This window comes from Lissotriton vulgaris, chromosome 1_1 (assembly GCF_964263255.1).
Source record: "Lissotriton vulgaris chromosome 1_1, aLisVul1.2, whole genome shotgun sequence".
Classification (NCBI taxonomy): Eukaryota; Metazoa; Chordata; class Amphibia; order Caudata; family Salamandridae; genus Lissotriton; species Lissotriton vulgaris.
This window is the reverse complement of record NC_141685.1, coordinates 1,780,296,664-1,780,318,816: the sequence shown is the minus strand read 5'-3', so window position 1 is coordinate 1,780,318,816 and position 22,153 is coordinate 1,780,296,664. Positions and strand designations below refer to the sequence as shown.

Sequence of the window (22,153 nt, the reverse complement as noted above, 5' to 3'; positions counted from 1 at the left end):
ATCCCAGTAGCTTTCCATACTAGGTTTGTCTTTAAATTCACAGAATTCACTAGTCAGGGAGGGGCTAACCAAAGCGGTGAACCTCCTAATTTTAATGAGATTCCAGTAAGCTGCTCTAAGCGTTTCTTTAGTTGGAAATGCAGCAGACTCTGGACAATCCCACAAGCCCCTCATCCCCATATCTGTAAGTAAAGATTTAATGCTAACAAACCAAGCGATTTTATTCGAGCCATCCAGTCCCCTGACTTCTAGCAAACCCTTTGCAAATAAAAATAATTCTGGGGTTATCCAGAGCCTTCTCCAGAAGGCCAACATCCTGTATCGTGCAATGTCCTCTATGGCATGACAACCCAGATCTAACAGAAGCTGAATACGTGGGGTAGATTTTGGGAGGCCCACAATTGTACTTAAGAATTTACTCTGGGCTAGTGCAAGTGGATACAGTTTACTGGCTCCCCATATCTCTGCCCCATAAAGAATTGCGGGGATTATTTTCGAATTGTACACTTTAACAACCACGGCTATACGCTTAGTAAGTGACTGCCTGTGTTCCTTAATTAGTGCGCCTGATAATTGTGAATGTTTAAGCGCCATTCGCTTCAATTGTGGCAACCAACTCAATCTTTCGCCAAAGGTAACGCCCAGGTAAGTGAAGACATTTGTCTGCTCCAGGATCCTTCCGCTCATGAAGACTCTTGAAGTTATGGGCCTAGCCCTGTGCAAAACCATACATTTAGTCTTCTCGACATTGACCACCAGGTCATGATCGCTGCAGAACTCCTCAAAACGAGACAGGGCCAGTTGAAGCCCCTGCCTCGTTTTGGCTAAGATCAAGGTATCGTCTTCGAACATGAGCAGGGGTACCCTGTGGCCGGCAAGCATGGGCACGTCCATAGGGTAATTTTCAAAGTAGCGCACGACCCCATTAATGAATAAAGAAAATAAAGTGGGGGCAAGCACACACCCTTGACGGACGCCCTTCCCTACTGCAAATTTCTCAGGGACCTCCCCTGGTTTGCCCCAACGGACCTGAGCGTAATTAGAACTATGAAGCCTTATCAACAAGGAAACCAATTCCTTAGGCATCCCCAGCCCTAGTAAAACATTCCACAATTTAGATCTTGGGACCAGGTCAAACGCAGATTTTAAATCTATGAATGCAGCGAAAATCATACCTTTTCCCAGCAGGACCTTCTTCCAGTATAACAAGACAAATCTAAAAGCTTGGTCAAGGGTCCCCATGTGGGCCTGGAACCCTGCCTGCAGCGGGGTAAGAATGTTCTCATCGAGTATCCAAGACTGGATCCTGCCCAGGATAACTCTTGCTATGATCTTCTGTACAGTATCAATAAGGCTCATAGGCCTATAATTAGCCGGCATGTAACGATCACCTTTCTTATCAATTGGACTTATTTCCGCTCCACACCAGGATGCTGGAATTGGTGCTTCCCCTGCAATCGCAATAATTGGATTTGTGATGTACGGGATACAAAGGTCAGGTTCCTGCTTAAACAAGTTGACTGGAATCCCAGTCGACTGGAATCCCATCCGGCCCAGGAGCCTTGCAGTTGGGAATAGCCTTTAAGACTACCTCAACCTCTTTGGTATTAAATAGCAGAGTTGTATCTGGGGTTAAGGGCGGGACAGGAATCTCACTACTTGTCCCCTTCTTAAATTGTGATTCAAAATATGCAACCCACTGCTGCGGTTCCACATTATTAGAGGGAACATTAGTCCTTTGCCCATTTCCCCATGTTATCAGTTGCCAAAACTGGGACAAATTCCTGCCTTTACAGGCTGCAAGTAAATCCTGCCAGCGCTCTTCATCCCAAAGTCTCTTTGCCTTATGGAGGGTAGATTTATAAATGATCCTGGACTGTTTAATGGAGCTATAATTCCTTTTTTTAATAGCTTCAACTAGGGCCTTGTGGGCAGAGCTACATGAATCGTTTAGGTTTGTAGGTGGTATTCTTCCTAGTTGGCTTGCTATTATTAAAGAGCTCCTCTAATCCAACAAATAACTTATTATAAATCTCAGGTAAATTAATAATGAGGGCCCCTTGGTTACTGCATTCATTTAACTACTTTAATGACCCCAAAATTAGGGTCCGAATCCCTTGAATTTTGCTTTTGTCAAATGCTACCTTCGCCCACCGAACCCTTCGCAAATCATTCGCCACAACTATTTGGGGGGGGGCATGTAGTGTCCACCAAGAGTGGTTTGCTACAGAAGCTCTTATCATTCTAAGTAAGAACCAGTAGGTTGTGGTCGTTTTCTGGGCGGCTTTGAACTACCATATCCAGGACCTGTGTCCACAGCTCAACTCTCACTAGGATGTAATCAATGCGACTTTTAAAGCACCCGTTATCAAAGGTTGGCACGCCCTGTGCATTGGACGTGGTCCTACTGTTAACCACCCTAAGGCCCCATTCTAAACAGAGCCCTTTAAGTTGAAGGGCAGCCTCAGACCATTTCTTGATGGGTGGGAAGGCCAGTTGGGGCACACCCCAGTGCTCATCCACCTCATTACGCAGGCTATCATCTACTGTACCCAGAGGCTCAAAACAGGTATTAACGTCTCCTGCTATTATAATGTTAGCATTATATAAACCAGCTGCTAAGATGGACTCCATTGCAGCACCTACCACCCGGCTGTCCTCTTGCATAAACATTGAATAATAGTAGATCAAGGCCTTTTTGTGATTTTACATCAAGGCCCGGAGGCCAACATTATGCACTACCTTTTATTACTACTCGGGCAGCAGCAACAAAATAGAATCAGAACACTCAAAAAAAACTTCTAGAATACTGAACATGCATATCCTCTTAGAACCTGCAGCCATCTTCCTCTTTTGTTGCTGCTCAGGCTACAGATAAGTCACTTTTAAAACTGTCGTTTTAATGTGTGAGCAAGTTAATTTGTAGAGATGTTTTATTTAGGAAATTTATATGATTAATTTGTATTGAAAGCGAATTTAAGAATAAATATTTTCAGTTTCTTAAAATAAAAAAAATGTAAAAAGAAAATGTGTTTATTTTTTTTTTCAAAACCGTATTTATTGAGAGTTCAAGCAAGTATCAATACAGCTCTCCACAATCAGGAGGATACTGTCAACAGTATGCAGGTAATGGCATGACAATGAACCCAGATTTTTAGGAAAGAAACCCCATCCCACCCCTGCCCCACCTATCCCCAAAAATACCCCCCAACACCCTTCCCCAACTACCCACCCCTTATCCCACCCTAACCCAGTGCACGTGTTCACAGAGTAGCAACATTAGATGGAAAGCAATGTAGGTGTCGGCCAACAACCTAAGGTACAGGGTCCACATCAGGAGGCAGTACATCATCAATGTCAATCGGGGGGTCAAGAGTAAGCCCCCTGTAGTCCGCCCATCGTTTCCAAATTTTGTAGTGCTTGCGGGGACACCCCCTGGCTTCAAAGACAGGCAGTTCCAGCCCCATGAGAAAGTCCAAGCCCGCCTTCCATGCGCCGAGTGGGGGGGCACGTTCACTTTTCCAGGCCTGAGCCAGATCTCGCTTGGCCACCACTAGCCCCAATAGCAAAAGATGTCGCTTGTATATGTTGCCCCCAACATTCTCCAGGACATGGAAGAGGCCCAGTCTAGGGGTACGGGGAAGGTCCCATCCCACCACCTCCGATAGGCAGTCCCAGACCCCAGCCCAGAATCTGGTCAATCTCCCACAAGACCACACTGTGTGGAAGAGCGTCCCCCTTTCAGTTCCACACCTCAGGCACTCCGGAGCGGCTATAAGGCCCGCCCGCCACAATCGTTCCCTAGTATAATATGCCCTGTGAAGGTATTTGAATTGAATAAATCTAAGACGGACGGCTATAGCAGCCCCACGGGGGGATTCAAGGGCCTCACGCCAGTCATCCTCATCCAAGGGGCCAACATCCGTCTCCCAGGAGGCCTTCAATGTTAGGAGGGAAGGGGAGCAATGCGTAACCAGGGAGCGGTATATCTGAGAGACCTTCTTGTCGCCCAGGTCCCCCATAAAGAGTTTCGCTTCAATGGGACTAAAGTCAGGGAGTTGATCTAACCCTACCAGGCTAGGGCCGAGGGCATGGCGGAACTGGAGGTACCGTAAGAATTGGGACTTAGGCATATTGAATTCAGAGCTAAGGTCCTGAAAGGACTTAAGTGTAGTTCCAGTGAGGACATGACCAAGGGACGAAATCCCGATCGCGTCCCAGCCGCCAAACCCCGACAGGGACGCCAGCGCCGGAAGCAAACCATTATGCCATAACGGAGTCTCAGCGGTCTGTCTGCCCCACCAACCCATACGGCGCAAAGCTTGCCGCCAAATCGCGAAGACTACTTGGGTGACCCTCGGCAGCGTCCTCCTCCGTCTGGCCAAGTACAGTAAGGTATGGAGCGTGGCACCCCCCATTAGAGAGTGCTCCAATGCATAAGCCGGATCGCTACGGTCTCCATACCACCACTCGTTGAGCACCAGAAGGTGGGAGGCCTGGTAATAGGACAGAAGATCTGTGGACGCCAAGCCGCCGCAGTATGTAGAGAGAAAGCATGTACGCAGTGCCACCCTGGAGGCACCCCCGGCCCACAAAAACCGGCCCAGCACTGAATTGACACGTCGGAACCACTGCGGGTCTATTCTATATGGATGATTCTGCAGTTGATAGAGAAGTCGTGGCAGTGCTACCATCTTGAATATGGCCGATCTGCCATAGATATTGAGGGGCATGCGCGTCCAAGTCTTGACATCCATCTGAACTCTATCCCACACTGGCTGCACGTTTCGATCCCACGCCACCGTAGCCGAGGCCGAGAGGAAGACGCCCAAATATTTCATGCCATCGACTGCCACCTGAAGAGTCGCGGCCCACGGGTACGTCACCGATTCACCCCCCAACACCCACAGGGTCGACTTGCGTGGATTAAGAAAAAGCCCCGACGCTTCACCAAACTCCTGCATCATATCTAGTATGCGAGGGCCAGTGCGATGCAGATCAGTCATAAAGAAAAGGACATCGTCCGCATACAAGGCTATGCGATCCGAGTGGTCCGCCCCCCATACAAAGCCCCGATAAAGTGCATCCCGGCGCACTCGGGCGGCCAGGGGCTCCATGGCCAGCGCAAAAAGGTACGGGGAGAGGGGACACCCCTGACGAGTGCCCCTGGCAATGGGGAACCGCTCGGATATCGCCCCAGAGATAAAATGTGTTTATTTTAATTTAGGAATAATAGGGACAAACAGTTTTAACTGGGGAGAAACGATTCTAGGAATAGTGAAGGAGTGTAGGAAGGAATTATGCTTTTCCTCCATTCTCTTTGATTCAGAGTGCTTTGATGAAGGTCAGGAGAGAGAAAGCGGAGATCGTAATGATAACTCCTTTTTGGAGATCCCAGGTGTGGTTTCCGGACATGATGGAATTGTTGATGGAAGACCCGGTGTTGTTACCGGATTTGAGAGAGATTATTCTGGATCCACAGGGGAATGTTCACGAGTTGGTGGAAACAGGCCAGTTAAAGCTGGTTGCGTGGTTGATTTCAGGAGAATCTGGAAAGTGCATGGATTATCCGAGGAAGCTGAGGCTCTTATCACGGGATCATGGTCTAAGGGTACAACCAAAATGTATAGATCGGCATGGAGAAGATGGTCTGGTTGGTGTCTTGAGAGGGATTTGGATCCCGTATCAGCTTCTGTGGTAGAAGTGGTTAATTTCTTGTCTGAGTTGTATGAGAAAGATATAGCTTACAACTCAGTGAATGTTAGCAGGTCAGCTATTTCTGCGGGGCATGTTTTAGTGGAAGGTCTTCAGATTGGACAGCATGTCCTGGTAAGGAGGTTGGTTAAGAGTGTTAGGATGATTCTACCTCCTAAGCCGAAATATGGTGTTCTTCGGGACATTTCTGTGGTTTTGATAGAAATAGATAGTTGGGGTGAGAATGTGTCTCTGGAGATGAATTCTTTATCATGGAAGTTGGCTATGCTGTTATGTTTGGTGTCTTGTAGAAGGGTATCCGATATTAGGGCTTTGGAGGTGGATTCTAGTTTTTTTCAGCCGGAAGGTGTATGTTTTGAGTTGAGGTAAAGGATTAAGACTATGTCTAGGACTATTTTTTATCTGGGCTATCAAAGTAAACCTCCTCTACAGTAATCCCCTCAAGCTGCCTTACCCAACACGTTAGACCACCCACTGATCTCCCCCTTTGGCTCTTAATTGCTGGTTTTGTAAAACTGAAGTAGCCAGCATTAAATACAGGCTCTATTGACCATGTTTCTTGGAATGCCCATATGTCACTGCCTTCTATATATAGTGACTAATCAAGTGAGACAGCCTTGGGTTCCAACCCTGCTATATTCCATGACGAAATAACCATTGATGTTTCCCTGGAAGCAGGATCTAATATACCAACTACATGAGCTTTCACCACATGATGTATAGCAGCCGTCATTGCTGCAGGAGATAATGGGGTGGGTGGAACAATACACTTTACTTGATTAACCACTCGGTTGTTAGGTTCCAGTGAAACCCCGTCAGACTCCACCCTGTCACCACTCACTAGCCCATCCTGTTCAAACAGCCCCAGTCAATCTATTTCTTCAATTGTAGAAAGGGCGTCATATCGATTACTAAGCTGGATGGTATGGTCAGGCCTAAAGTAAGCTTCCTGTGATCCTTGTGTACCCCTCGGTCTGGGAGGATGATGTTGTTTGTATAAGAAGCCGACAGGGAGAATATCAATGGCGGCCTTATCAAAGTGAGCATAACTAGCCACATCAAGGATGTGGCCAACCAGGCCTGGAGATCTAAAGCTCACAACCACGCAATCCCCTGGCATGGTCTTAGTACTATAGCCCACCCACTCTTTGCGACTAACCATTTTAAACTCCTGGAAAAGGGCGTCCCCCAACCCAGTTTGTTTATTCAGATAGTGGAGAGCTTTATTTTTTAGGGTTGACCAATGTTCGAGGGTTCCCTTTGCTAACGGTGGGACATTGGCAAGAATTACAGTATATGGGGTAGCTTCCGGGGGTAGATTAAGAAAAGGGCATTTCCTGTTTAACCCCTCATTATCCTTAGCTGCCAACTTCTGTCGCCCCTTCTGTTCTAATGGCCTTCTTGTGGGTAAGGATTTATCCATACTTGATGCTGCCATAGTAGGGCTCCTAGACCTCCCAACATGGTGGTTACCTCCCTCCACCATTGGAATATGTGCGTTGGCACCACCCTGATGCCTGTGGATAACCCCTATGCTAACTGGCATCGTACACGGTGGAGCCTGTATGCCAGGGTATGTCTCGATTACTTGGGGTGGTTTCATTAGTGCCTCTTCTATCTTTAAGTCTACTATCCACTGAGTCTAATCTTTTAAGGATTGGGTCAAGTAGGACTGTCAATTGATCTTTCAGTAGAGTGCTAATATCGCATAAAGACAACGGGGGAGTGGCAGTGGCAGCAGGGGATTTGGCAAGGGTGTTAGAGTTAAAATTGCCAAATATATATGCCCCACTAGCAGGTTTGGTAACTGGAGGGTTCTTTAATACTTTGGTGCCTCTTCCCTTCCTTTTTTTAGATGGGGGTTCTTTACTTATAGCACCCATGGCCTTCATCCCTCTTATAGTGACCATAGCGGGGCTATTAACTTTACTCGGAGCCGGGAGGTACGATGTTCCGGACTGAGTGGAAGCAACCTAGGTGAGCCGAACAGCTTCAAATTCCAAATCAATGTACACACAGAAGGCAATTATATTTTCATTGTAAACTAACATTCCATAACATTAATTTATTATACACCAACCTGTGATACAAAATAGGGATTAGATTACTAATAACTATAATACAAACATTAGCAAAGGTAAAATAAATCAAAGTAAAGACAATAAAAATGCCAAACGTAATAAGTTTCCTTTGTTCAGAGATCCGCTGAGCCATATAAAACTGCCCCTCACAAAACGACATGATTAGGCCGTTGGCTTAGTAGCAAGAATATCCTTGGGGCAGCCTTGGCACCCAGGGCTTGGGGGTCTTTCTCTCTCTTACATAGTCTTAGTGCCTGGTTATAGTGGCTGCCTGGTGAAGAGGGCATGGCAATCTGTTACTAGGCATGGATGTTTATGTGCCCCAATGGCCAGGCAAGGTGATGTTGCTTCCCCATGTCTTACTGAGTTCTTACAGGAACTCAACGTAAAAACTGTTAGTGAATCGCGCATTAATATGGGAATACTCAATTTGCGCATATAGTTTTCTTGAAGAATATACTGTATCACTATCATATCGTTCTGACAGCCTGCATACAGCCAAATATTCATATGCCCTATAGGCTTTGGAATTGGAATGAGTAATTAATAAAGCACTATACCGTACAATTATAAGTCTTGCGTAAATGTAATAAATGACACAACGAAGAAAGAAATGCCATCCTGCAATGTGGGGAGTCAGGGCTAAAAACCACACCACAGTAATTTTCTATGAAAAAATAACTTTTTTAGCTTGAAAGTTTAATTCCTGAAGAATTATATTATTCCTGTAAGGAAATTTTTGAAGCTCATTTGTTCAGCCAAAGATCAGATGCATTGCAAAACTATTGTGGGCTGGCTTACAGATCGAGGTGTGCCTTGAGATGCCCATTGTTCAGATTTTAAAAGCTACTTTATGGCAGTTTTCATCCAGTCTAAACCACCTTAGTTTCCCACGAGTTATGGGGAGGAGTACGAAGGATTAAGAACATTTGCATCAATAGGATAGGTGTTCGCGATGTCCGCTTCTTAACATTAGTTCCTAGTCCAGGATTTGTAAATCATATATATGAGTGGTGCATGCGTGTGTGTGTGTGTGTGTGTGTGTGTGTGTGTGTGTGTGTGTGTGGGTGTGTGTGTGTGTGTGTGGGTGTGTGTGTGTGTGTGTGTGTGTGTGTGTGTATATGTATATATATATATATATATATATATATATATATATATATATATATATATATACACACACAAATCCTATTACTGTGTAGCATCCAAACCTTATTAGAAGATTGTATCGTGTCATCATTTGTTCTATTTTGTGTTGCTTTTTTAAAAGGTTATTTTTCTTATTATTTAATCTAACTCAGTGAGATAAAATCATTTAGTTTCAAGTACATATAAACAACAATCTGTATTCACAACTGAATATTTTCAGGTGTGTTTATTTTGGTAGTTGTGGATGTATCAGATTTAGTTTCAATAATAAAGCTATCTGAACAAAAAAGTAGAGAAAGGAAAAAGCAGAGTGGTTGCTGGCAGTTATGCTCGTGAACCTGCACTCAATAACTTTAAACGTGCCTCTTCTAAACTGCTTCTAACGTGTCACCTGACCGTTTTCCTTCTCTGAGAGCTAATGACAGATTTGAAAGCAAAGAACGATTGAACAAAGACAGTACTAACATGTTTTAATTCTAGATGTGCTATACAATGTGGTCATTTTTTAAATAAGACTTTCTTAAAGAATTTCCTCCTGTGAAGTAGCAAGGAGAAAGAAAGAAACTCAGCTCAGCACCCAGGGGGAATGCAGTAGGGGTATTCAAAGAGAGTAATACAACATGTACAAACCAAGAGTTCATTATCATCTTCTCTATTTTGACAACTGGGTCAGAATGCACTATTTTCACTTAGATATTGAAAGCAGTTGATGATGAAACGGACTTTTAATCCATACCAACAAGTCATCTCATCCGCACCAAGAGTATTGCTGGAGGATTTAAAAAGCATTTAAATATAATCTCATTTGATGGAGTTAGGTCATTTTAGCAATGCCTAAAATGAGCTGGAAACGTTTGATCGAGTATGCAATACAAACAATGTTTTGAGCAATGTTAGCAATAAAAAGAGAGGCTGACTGAATGCAATTCACCCCACCCAGATGTGCAGAGTCCCTAGAACAAGATCCACCCTGACTATATTAGGTGAAATGATGATTACTGACACATAGACCCAACAACCATGCCCAAAACCAAGAAGTGAATGCAGAGTGGAAGTGCATCTCTGAGGTGGGGTGGAAGACTGGGAGGAATGGGGGTAGAAGAGCGGAGTGCTGGGAATAGCTGAATACATTGAATAGTTAAACTGTTTATAATAATTTAAGAAAGTACATTATTACTTGGACTACTATAAACACTGGTATCTAATAATATGTAAGATAATACAACAGTAGAGCCTACTGTGTTCGAGCCAATAGAAGCCGACATGTGGCAAAGTTGCATATAACACCGAAACCTAATAAAGTTTGTTTAAAAAAATTAAGTTTTCGACCTTGGACTATTTATGACTTTTTCTTTTTATTGCCCTGCTACATTATGCTCTGTCATGATTAGTCTAAGTGGCAAGCTGAACAGCCCTGAGAACAATACAGAAATATTTATTTACATTTATAATGTTCTTTTCCTTTCTTAGATACAGCTTTTGCAAAAAATAAAGATGACGGAAAATGGTACTACTTTGATGACAGCAGTGTCTCAACTGCATCACAAGATCAAATAGTGGTACGTATCATTTTAAATTGATTATTTAATTTGGAAATTGAGAAATGGGAACTTGGTGGTAAATGAAGCAGTATGAGAGAAAGAAATTGACTAACAAATAGTTAGTAATATGAGAAGCTGCTCATCGCAAAAACGGACTGTGATACATGTCTATCAGTGTTGACTTCGGCCTCATTTGGAGTTTGACTGGACGGGTGGAGGGCTATAAACTGGCAATACTCATTATTATTATTATTATTATTATTATTGCATTTATTGAGCGCATAGCTACCCAGAGGTTTCCCGGCGCTTGCCTTGGGAACCCGTCCTGGCTTTTCCCTGTGAGATAGCCCCTACAGGGCATCCCCAAGGTGAAAGCCAGGCATCCCGCCGCAGGGGGGCTGTTGTGGAGATTAAGCAAGCTTAATGCCCAGAGTTGCAGAGTGAGAACCCATGATTAGAGCAGGCACCGAAGCGAGAATTATCGAGTCCGTGGACATTTGAGCTCAAGACCCTGCCGCGTCGGGAATTGAACCCTGGTCCCGGGTCTGACCTCAGCTTCCGGGTCTGCCTGCTCTACACCGTGAGCCACACTTCTCCACATACCTGTCAGTCTTGCTGTTCCCTGGATGCTGATCCAAGTCCATGATTCGAACAGAGTTCCCTGATGACACATGAGTAGCTGTAAGCACTATGCCACACCGCCTCACTGAAAGCTCAGCTCGTTTGGGCTTGAGGTTTGTAGGGCTCGAGCTTTAAGTGGCTTACCCACCTCTTGTGCTTGCTCAGTATTCTTCTGTGCTTTAATAGCATTCGCTGTACCAATCAATGCACTGAAGCACAGAATTTTCAATGAGTCGGGCATGGATCGCTAATTGTAGCGATGTTGTGGAGGAGGCCTGAGTCTCTGTTGGGCTTCCAACACTCTGGTTGGTCTGACGAATGATGTGACCTGTCATAAAAACACAGTACAAATCTGAATGTGTATCCGAGTTCATATGAATGGCAATTGCACTTCAACAGGGTATCACACAATTTAAGTTTATAATTGAGTAACTTAGGCTAAGCATTTGAACCAAAGATTGCATTGTTTTAAAGCACAATCTGAACACTTTAAACTCAATAGTAAAAAATTGACTGGACTTTAGGAGCACTTATAAAAAATAAGACTACCTCTCTTGCACACATCTCTATTGCTCTAGCTTCCCTGTAGCAGATACTGTCAGAGTCAAAGGAATTTCTCTTTTGTAATTTATAAATGGTCTCAACGATGTAGAAACACATAACTGATGTTAGAAATGGGGGTCTGTAGTTGACAGTGGCTTGCACCCTGTCCAAGTATTGGACCCTTTATTCAAGTCAGGATAAGGCAGTTACACACCCAAGATAACCCCTGCTGACCCTCTTGGTAGCTTGGCATGAGCAGTCAGGCATATCTCAGAGGCAATGTGTAAAGCATTTGTACGTAAACTCACAGTAACACAATAAAAACACTACAAAGAGGCGATGAGTCGATTCTTTATTGCCATGAAGGGAAGGTGATGGGAGGTGATCTGTCGGTTTCAGGACACATGGCCACGTTTCCTTACTGCTGGGCTACTTCAATGAAGAACTTGCTGCACTGGTGCGATGCATTGAAAATCCTTGAGTGATGGGGTCACTGAGGCAGCGAAACAGCCACTGCGTCAATTTTTCAGCCACATACGGGTGATGCGTCGATTTCTTCAGCCGCACAGCAGGCCAAAGTCAGAGCGGGTGCCTCGGACGGCAGATACAAGGTGCTCATAATCGAGCTCTGGCGATCATTTCAGCTACACGGCAGGTGCTGCGTCGATTCTTCGGCCGCACTGCAGTGATGCGTTGGTTTTTCAACCACACGCAAGACTGTGGTGGGAAAAACATGTGCTGATGGTCGATGCATGGGTTTTCTGGCTGCTTTACAGCAAAACCAACTCCAAGGGTCCAGAACTGGAATTAGCACCACTTGGGAGGTAAACACTCCCAGTAGAGGAGTTCAGGGGCTGCAGGTAAAGTATTTGATGGTCCTGAGACTTCTTAGCAGAAGGCAAGCATATACAAGCCCTTGGAGAACCTTGGCAAGCAGGATACAGAAAGTAAAGTCCAGTCCTTTCACTGCACAAGACAGAAACAGCAGGCGAGCACAACACAGCAACAAGCAGAGTGGCGGTTTCCCGCCTACAGCTTTTCCAGCTCTTCTTCTTCATAAAATCTCTTCTTATTCCAGAAGTATTCTGAAGTTATGGTGTCACATCTTCAGTATTTTACCAGTTTCTGCCCTTGAAGTAGGCAAACTTCAAAGGAAAGTCATTGGGGAAACAACTATTACAACCCAGGCATTATTGCATAGTGCCTTTACAACGCAGTCAGTAGCAAGACTGCGACATTACCACAAGTTGCATTTCGGCGCAAGTCCTTACAACGACTTGTTGTAGGGGCTGCAGTGTTGGACTGATGTTGGATTTTAAGTCCCACACCTTCCCTACTGGAGTTGTAATAGTAATTTAAACTATTCCTAAGTCCAGAGCTTCCCTAAAGCAAGTCGTTGTAATGATTTGTATTGTGTTGGAACTCGTGGTAACGACACAGTCGTGGTATTGACTGGTTTTGGCGTGGTAACAGATGCTATTAAAGTCTATATAGTGCATAAGGTCCTGCCTTTCCCTGACCTGGCAACAGACAGGGGGGATGGAGACAGCTTTGTGTGAGGACAGGCACAGTGTCAGAAGCCAAACACACACTCACATTAACCTGATGTATCTGGGCCCATCAGGAGAGATGCAGAGGACAGTCCAACCACTCCCATGGCTGTTCTCCACAGAGAACAGATAACTGCTCCCAGAGAAGCACGTCAAGGGGAAGGGGGGTTGGGGCAAAATAATAAAAACAGCCTGCGACATCTGTAGTGGACCTCCCTCACTGGCTACTTGTGCTGGTGTGGGAATGGACTTGACCCAGGGAACATCCACTTTGTAGGGGGAGAAGAACAAAATGGGATTATCAGCGAGCTCAGCCGCATAAGGGAATTAAGGTTTAGGGTCACACTCACACTGCCAAAGCTGAGACTGTATACATACTTACTTCTATGGTACAGGCTGTGTGTCTAATAACTATGGAAACAGGAAACGCAGTAGAATTCCATAGAGATCGGTGCCTTGCAACCTCTATTTAAAGTTCTCCATGCTTTCCAAGAAGCCACATACAGTTATGCCTATCCTGGGTTAGTAGTACAAGATATAGTGCCTGCACCAACTCAGTGTTGACTCCTAGGAGCTATGTGCACTTCTCTGTCAACAACTTCGATCTATAGTTACATCAGCAAATTAGTACGGTTAGTCACGCCCTCGCACGAGGCCTTGCCGATGTTGACTTAGCTGATGGGGAATCTCCCCGATGAGTCCAAAAGCCGCTGCCGCGGGTCCCTTGACTGGAACAACAGGAGGACCGTCCTCCATGAACAGGAAGGCATCCCCCGACAGCTGATTCTGGTCGTGGCTTACTTCTGGGAGACGCTACTATTCCAGACGGCTGAACAGGAACAGTCTTCTTTGATCGGCCTATTGCCCAGCAAGGGCGTGGTCGTTAGGAGTGGTTTATGTACCCGACGCTCCAATACGGCCACCAAAGCTTGCACGTTGACGTGAACTTGGGCGTGATGGGACATGAAGTCCTTTGATCCCAGCAATGTTATTTATGCCGTAATGGTGTCTTAGCCATGTTCGTGGTTGCGGTGCCCTTGTTACAGTGCTGTATGCATTTCCAAGTTACATAACATGGTAGGCACACACATACGTGTCCACCAAACCGCATTCAACCATACAACTCACACTTTTATACAGCAGGCTCTCTTCATATGCATTTTACTCAGCTCTGTACTTGGATCCTCTACATCCTCTCACCCATCCTCACAAAGGTATTCTTCACCTGGGACCCTGGTGTGGCGTACACGGCGCCAGCGACCGGTGTGATCATTCCAATGGCGCCCCTCGGGTAGGAGGTTTTGCTTTATTACATGGGTCGTCCTAGCCAGGACCTGTGTGCCCATTACACACTGCCCTGTGTGTGAGTGACAACTCCTCCCACCACTCTAGCTCAGGAAGATCCATTAGCCTGGTGATGGGCCTCCAGGATATGCGGGGCAAACCTCAGCTCCCTTTGTGTGACTGTCTAGAGTGAATGCACAAACAGCCCAACTGTCAGTCTAAACCAGACTTGGATTCCTCAGGCAGGAAGAGGAACAGAATGGTAAAGCAAGAAAATACTCACTTTCTAAAAGTAGCCTTTTTAAACACACAGTTCAAAAACCAACTTAACTAGAAGATGTATTTTTAAATTGTGAGTTCAGGGACCCCCAAACTCCAAATCTCTATATCTTCCCAATTGAAAGTTACACTTGTAAGAGGTTACAAGGCAGCTCTAGTGATAATCTATGGGATAGATAGTACTTGTAATAGTAAAAAACAAAATTGGCAGGACATGTAAAGCACACCAGAACATGTTCTGCCTTTCACATACACTGCTCCCTGCCCATGGGACTACCTTAGGCGTGCTTTACATGTAGTAAAAGGGAAGGTTTGGGCTTGGCAAATGGGTGCACTTGCCAGGTCGACATGGCAATGTAAAACTGTACTCAAAGACACAGCAGTGGCAGGCCTGTGGCATGGTTGCAGGGCCACTCATGTGGGTGGCACAATCAGTGCTGCAGGCACCCTAGTGCATTTGAATTACAGGCTCTAGGTGCGCAAATTGTACTTTACTAGGGACATACTTGTAAATCAAGTATGCCAAGCGTTGGATAACCAATTACACAGGGAGCACTTGCTCTTTACCACTGATCAGCAGAGGTAAAGTACCCAGAGTTCTAAAACCATCAAAAACGAAATGCATCACAGGGTCAAAAACTGGTCAGTAGCAAAAAGGCCAGGGAAAAACACACCAAAGATGCCAGGTCTAACAAATAAGGTAATAAGTGTGGTAGTTGAGCAATAAGGTTTTTATTTTGGTTTTTACATTGTGATATGGGTTAGAGAATAGTTCACTTTTAGTAGTGTCAAATTTAGAAATAGGCTATAGCTCTTCTACAGCAGACTATATTGCTGTTAGTAAATATATCTTCAGACCCTATCCCTCTGTATATGTGGTATTCATCCCATATCTTGTTCAGAAACTACTTTTTAAATCACTGTATGTTTTAACATACCAAAACTCTGGATTCGTGGACAGTGATTCGATTATTTTGATAGTGATTATTAGAATTACATTTTTATATATATTTTTTTTATATATATATTCACTGTGAATAAAAAGGTTAGAGTGGAGTTAAACGTGAAGAAGATAGTAAGATTTTAACTTAAATAAAAAGAAAAATTGAAATCTACTCCAAAAGCACTATGGTTTAAAAGCTGGGATTGACTGCCAGCAGGGGGATACATGAAGAGCCTGACCGTAGGCTAGGCCCTGCCACTCTCAGGCCTAAAAGTACGCCCAGAGACAGAGTTGGGTGAATATGATAAAAGAAAAATTAAGATATTTACTGATTTTTTTTTTTAAAAATGCAAAAAACCCACCGAAAAAACATAGGTTAAAGTGACGTTATAGTTCGGAGCTGGAATAACAAACACTGATGTTTAAAAGAAAATTGAAATTCACCAGTTATATTTTACTGAGCTAACGATAACTTGTGCCCTGCTATACACTGCTTGGTCCCTCATATATTACATTACCCATGGTGCTTTTAAATGACATAATTGATAACATCACTTATGACATCAAGATGTATGACAGTTTGCTGTAAGCTTTTCATACTGGAAGGTGTTCAGCAAGGAACACGTGCACTCAATTTGCCATAACATCTGTAGTACTAATGGGTGTATCCTTTTGTATTACGTAGAATATGAAGCATATCTGTGAAACAACCCAAAATAATGAGATATTATGCTCTTGTTTTCTGGTAGAGGTGCAAACGAAATGTAATGACTTTGTAGACATTAATGAAATCCGCAATTTATTAAAAGTTGAAGACAGTTCAAAAACAATGTTTATTATTATTTACCTTAATGAGATGTGCTTGTTAAAGGCACCATCTTACACAGAATTTAAAACGACTCTCCAAGTATTTCTGAAATGAATGGAATGGTGTGCACCGTTTTAATAATGTTTGCATTCAAACGTACCTTTAACTTTGTTTGACTGTTTGTTTTTTTGTGCTATTTTTGTTTAACAGTCCAAGGCAGCATATGTACTCTTCTACCAGCGGCAAGACACCATCAGTGGAACAGGCTTTGTGCCTGTTGAAAAGGATTCTTTGCCAAGCGCTTCATCTGCCTCAAGCCTTCCAGTTGAAAGTGACGAAGATAGCATTGAGAATGACAATGATTTTGAAAATGAAAATTGTATGAACACTAATGAATGAGCTGCTAAAACAAGTAGTAGCCACCAAAAATCATGCACACACAAATAAATGGTACTGTGTGTGTATGTGTATATATATATATATATATATATATATATGTATGTATACATATATATATATATATATATATATATATATATATATATATATGCATATACACATACACGTGTGCGTTACAAAATTTTAAAAAATGTTGGGAAATTTGAGATGACCGAATGTAGATCATTTTTCAATTTTTATCAGCGAGAATCTTGAAGTTGCTCCCAATGAGACCTTGACAGGCACTGCCTATAATCCATTTGCAGTCTTGTTTCTAAAAGGTATATATATTTAGGAATTCATGAACCTTGATATAAGTTTTCTGCTGCTGTTTAGAAGAACTGTATGTTTTTCATTGATTGTTTTGGATGTGAGTTAATTGATGTCAACAAAAATGTTAAGTTTGTGGGCATTGGTAATTTATCCTGTTGTGTATTTCCAAGAAAATTGGTGCAAGGCTCTAGTTTTGAATGAATTGTCTGTCTGCTTAGGCAGCCACACACACTTAACTCATTCATCATATTCGCGGTATTATGATGGTAGTTAGCAAGTGTGGCATGTAAAATTGGAGTAGTGTTCAACACTATATTTTCTAGGGTTACCCTGAAATCATTGCAGGCCTTTGTGAAAACCTAATTATGTTCATGAAAAGAGAAAACGGATAGCAAAGGTGTTTTAACCTTTTGTGGTATAGTTAAATTTTCAGAGTATTATGGTTTACTTATCGCTGCTGTGGAACGGGTTGAAGAGTGTTCATGACACTAAAAAAAAATAAGTTGTGTTTCAACTGAATGTATGTATCCATTGTTGCTTGTTGGACTCCTGTTCTCTCGCTTTTTTTTCTGAGCTCTTATATTTTGCCTGCCTGTCATCTTTAAATTTGTGCTGTAGGTTTTCTATAGTTCTGGTAGCTTGGTGATTTTCACCCTCCCAACTATTGTAAAACCGTTTGGTTTGGCATCTCGACTTGGCCATACCAAAGAAGGTGCATCAAGCTTCGCTTTTTTTTATTTTTTCTATATAACTTGCCTTTAAATTGCTACCAGACTGTTGAAAAGGCAGGTCTATTCAATTTCTTTGTGTTCCTCGTGGAATTCACCGTAGCCTTACAGCTCATCTCAAAATACAATTTGTGACACTGTCGGAGAACTGGCATTTGCATGAAAGAGTCAGAAATTGCGCAGTAAAGAACGATATAAACTTTGAAACCAACTTCATTTAATCATTTAAAGGGTATAGGATGCCAAAATGGAAAAAATGGCTTAAAGCAGACATTTTTAAATTATATACAATTCTGCCTTTAAGAACGTCTGCATATTACGGGACAAAACACTGCATATCTACTACCTGAGGAATTACTCTTTCTCCCACTGCTATGAAAAGAATGGAAAAGTATGTTCTTCACTCGAACTAATGTAATACAGATACAATAGGTTATAAATTGTGTATTGTAAATAAAAGTTCACTCTGTGAGTGCACATTTTGGTAAATTATTTTATTTATACATTAGCATTAAACATTGACCAGGATAAATGAGGTATGTTGGACTTGGCTTTGCTTTGTACCTTGATATTGAAGCTGGTGTTACATCCTGGTATTTTAAAGCTGCTTTTTTATGTAAACAACCTCCTGCATGACAGAGGTTACAATCTGGTCTGCACTTAAGTTCACTTGGGTTTACATTTGAAATGTGCATGTTTATTTATTTATACAAATTTCAATAAAGATATTTAAGGCCTTATTTAGTTTCTTTAATTTTTGAGATGCACTCCAAAGCCTGAGGTTCCATTGTGTTACAGGAGAGTTCCATTCCCTCTGATTTAGAACAGGAGGGTATTAGCAGCAAATATTTTGTATTGGTAGTTCATATTGTCTTCTGCATAGAAACTAGAATCACGATCAGTATCCGCCTACCATTTCTTGCAATTTTCAACATAATTTGAAAGATAAGACATTAGACTATTGTGAAAAAGTCCAAGAGGATTTATAAAGTTGCAACTTGCTTCAGTTAGAAAAAGAATATCTGAATTTGATACATTAATGTGCAAGGTGTTATATCAAAATGTTCTTGCAACATCTGGATTCCTTGGAAAAATTCTGGAAGCTGTTTTTTTGGAGAATATGTCTTCCTGCAGATTTCTCACCTTATGAATATTCTCCAGACACTAGACCAAAAAAGGAAAACTTGTGTTCCCAACAATATCTCTCCAGTGCTGCCATGTGGCACCACACGACTCCAGTCACATCTCCATCCACCATAGATATGACAACATTAGGCTATATATGGCGCAATCTGTCATGCTGGTATAATTCCTGTTTTTTCTGCACTTTACCAATGAGGGCCTGGAGCGCATCTTGCTTTTTTCGCCATCTAGATTCCCTTTTGAATTCAACCTACGTCACTGTCATTTTCTTGCTCTTGGGAGTTCAACTCTCTATACACTGTCATAAAAGATGTCTTTATTGGATCTTCACAATAGCCGCATGTATGTATTTGAGCTCCAGTCATGAACCGTAGTCATGCAACTCCTTGTTTGTCAATGCACATGATAGCCACCAAGAAGCGTGAGGTCTTGCTGTTGTTGGCACTGGGTTGTAAGTATATTCCAAAGTGGTCCATCTCCCCTTCTTCAGGTAAGACTCCTGACTGGCTGCAATCCCCCAAAAGGCTTTCCTACAAGAAACACAAAAAAACCTCATAGGAAGGGGACATTTTTTCTTCCTTGAGGAAGCATTGCTGTACCTGGGAACGTTTTTCTTTGACTAACACTGTTCTATTCCTCATCTTCAGAGCAGATTCTGATACTTAAAAGCATGAAACTGAATTCCCTAAATCCATCTGTCTCTTATTCCTTGGTTGAGGCTTTTTAACAGGCTATGCTGCATATCTTCAAGGCAGGCCTTGATTCGTCTGTGCCACTCCCCGGAGGCAAAACAAACAGTTGATGGAAAGAATGTTGAACAATGTCAAACATTCACCCCAGTACAGAGATCTAGGCCTAAATCTGCCATTTTTTTGCTCCCCATGCCCTTCCAGTTTGATTTGCATATGGCTGCGTTTAGACTTGACCCTACTTCCCATGGGAACAGGCCATGTCCTCCCTGGACCTGAAACAAGCATCCTGGGACAGGTTTCGGTGTTTCACCCCTCATCAGCCAGGCTAGCTTGACATTCCAGCCTGAACTGCTAGGACAGCTCCTCCCTGAACCAGAAACAAGCATCCTGGGAACAGTTTCCGGGTTTCACCCCTCACCAGCCAGGCTAGCTTGACTCCATTGGCCTGGAGAGCACAGGACCCACGTCTGGGCATACCTGTCTCACTCGGGGTGACAAATGGAAAAAGAATAATTGATGGACAGAATGTTGAACAATGTCAAAAATTCACCCCAGTACAGAGATCTGGGCCTAAACCTATTGTTTTTTTGCTCCCCATGCTATTCCAGTTTAAACCCAGCCATATGCAAATCAGCCTTGACCCTGCTCCTCATGGGAACCGTCCTGCCCGAACTGCCAGGCCATTTCCTCCCTGGACCAGAAACAAGCATCCTGAGACTGGTTTCTGGGTATCACCTCCATCAGCCAGGCTAGCTTGACTCCAGTGGCATGGAGAGCCACGTTATACCCGTCCCACGTGGGGTAACAAATGCAAAAAGAACAATTGATGGACAGAATGTTGATTATTCACCTAAGTACAGAGATCTGGGGCTAAACCCCAGAGGCAGCCCAGATCTTGAGGGGTGGGGGAATCAGGCTGCTGAGTCGCCTCCTAATTCTGCATCTCCAGAGGCTCCTGCCTTAGAGCTGCTTCTGAGAAAACCTTTACTTACCAAGGCATTGTCACAATGTCTTCCCTATTCTCAGAGCTGCGATCACCTCTGGTCTCAAAGTTAGCTCCCTAGATTCTTACTCCTTGGATTTGACTACAGGGTACTGGCAGATACCATTGACATCCCAAGAAAAGACAATGTTTACTACCCTTTCTGGATTATACCAGTTTAAGGTCTTACCCTTAGGATTACATGGAGCACCTGCCACATTCCAACGTTTGATGGATTTGATATTGAGGGAACACCACAAGTATGCAGCTGCCTACTTGCATGATATAGTTGTGTTTAATCAAACCTGGGAACAACACCTACATCACTTGGAGGCCATTTTGCATAGTCTGATAAAGGCAGGTTTGACAGCCAATCCCAAGAAATGTCTGTTGGCCACTAATTCAGTCGGGTATTTAGCATATCATTTACAGGAGGGCATGAGTCGTCCATAAGTGGATATGGTAAAAGCAATTAAAGACTTGCCGCAACCTGTGTCAAAGAAAGAGATCAGAGCTTTTCTGGGATTGTTTGGTTATTACTGCTGTTTTATACCTCCCTTTTCAGAGGTAGTTGCCCCCTTAACTGACTTGTTGACAAAGAAGTCTCCAACCCATATGAAAGAATGGTTACCCTGCCACTAAAGGAGATACTGTGCTGGAAACCGGTTTGCCCAGATTTTACCAACCAGTTTGTTTTTACAAACGGATGCATCTGACATTCGATTGGAGGCTATTCCTTCTAGAACAGATGATTCAAGGCTTTTACATCCTGTAGTTTTTTTTTGTAGGAAATTGTTGTCATTGAGAAGGAATGTCTGTCAATTAAGTGGGTTATGGAATCCTGCCAATATTATTTGTTGGGTCGTTACTTTCTTCTCTTGACGGATAATGCCCCCTTGATTTTGTTGTCAAGACATACATACTCTAATGTCCGTATTTTAAAATGGGTTTTAGGCATGCAACCCTTCTCATTCCAGATTCAGCATCTGCCTGGGAAGTTGCATAGGGCTGCAGATTTTCTTTTCCGGGTTGCTACGTCTTCATGAGACGAACGTCCATGCCTGGAAGGGGAGTATTGTGACAGAGAAGAGTGTGAGCGGGGTCGGGAGAATGTGGAGGAAGTCATGAGGCAGACGGAGGCGGATAAGACAGATCTGGAGCCGGGAGACGAAGAGGGGGTGGAAACCCAGTGAAGGCTGGAGGACGAGCTCCGAAGGATTACTGCATCCATTGACCGAACCCACGAGCGGGACGGCATGGTGGACGAGGCAGCTGTGACTCCAGTCCGGAGTCATGGCCTCAGGCAAGGATGTAGGATAAGCGTGTGGTTTCTGGGAGTGTGGCTTGTGGTGAGTGGGGTTCTTCTGCTCTGGGAAGTCATAC

The 22,153-nt window shown here is 43.4% G+C and overlaps 1 protein-coding gene across 6 annotated transcripts in view; it reads left to right on the top strand.

Annotated features, from left to right (window-relative positions):
- Positions 1-18,693, top strand: part of USP15 (ubiquitin specific peptidase 15) — an 829,830-nt gene extending 811,137 nt beyond the window's left edge. For all 6 annotated transcript variants that reach the window (XM_086919102.1, XM_086919100.1, XM_086919101.1 and 3 more), the window contains 2 exons: positions 10,416-10,504; positions 16,725-18,693. In XM_086919102.1, coding sequence (XP_086775228.1) covers positions 10,416-10,504; positions 16,725-16,913 — 278 coding nt within the window. In that variant the 3' untranslated portion in view covers positions 16,914-18,693. The remainder of the gene's footprint in view (positions 1-10,415; positions 10,505-16,724) is intronic.
- Positions 18,694-22,153: the final 3,460 nt, after the last annotated feature.